At 61.0% G+C, this 446-nt stretch overlaps 1 protein-coding gene across 1 annotated transcript in view; it reads left to right on the forward strand.

Annotated features, from left to right (window-relative positions):
• Nucleotides 1–446, forward strand: part of EMH_0008370 (NEK kinase, putative) — a gene marked incomplete at both ends in the record, with an annotated part of 2993 nt that overhangs the window by 893 nt on the left and 1654 nt on the right. The window contains one exon of the mRNA XM_013498319.1: nucleotides 1–363. Coding sequence (XP_013353773.1) covers nucleotides 1–363 — 363 coding nt within the window. The remainder of the gene's footprint in view (nucleotides 364–446) is intronic.

A 446-nucleotide genomic window follows, 5' to 3' on the forward strand; every position in this document is an offset into this window, starting at 1 on the left:
CGTTGCTGCTGCAGCAAAGGCCCTTGCCCCTGTCTCACCAGATGCTGAGGTGTACGTACACCTCGTGCTGCTGCGGGAGCAGCTAACCCGCGAGTTCCTTGTGGGGCTTCGAATGACAGCAGCAGCAACAGCAGCAGCAACAGCAGCAGCAACAGCAGTGCCCCCACCCGACGCAGCTGCAGCAGGTGCTGCAGCTGCTACTGCTGCAGCAGCAGAACGAGACGATGTGCGGTGTTTGTTGCGTGTGGTGGCGGAGAAGCAGCAGCTGCTGCAGCAGCTGCTGCAGCAGCTGGGAGCAGCAAAGCAGCAGCTGCTGCAGCAAAATGCTGCGTTGCATCGACTGGCCGCAATGGAGGAGGCGCTGTTAGGGGGACGAGGGATCAGCAGAAGCAGCTGGATGTTTGCTGCTGCTGCTGCTGCTGCTGCAGTTGATTGTGCTGCTGCAG

The sequence above is a fragment of the Eimeria mitis genome, genomic scaffold (assembly GCF_000499745.2).
Source record: "Eimeria mitis Houghton genomic scaffold, Emh_scaff333, whole genome shotgun sequence".
NCBI classification, from domain to species: Eukaryota; Apicomplexa; class Conoidasida; order Eucoccidiorida; family Eimeriidae; genus Eimeria; species Eimeria mitis.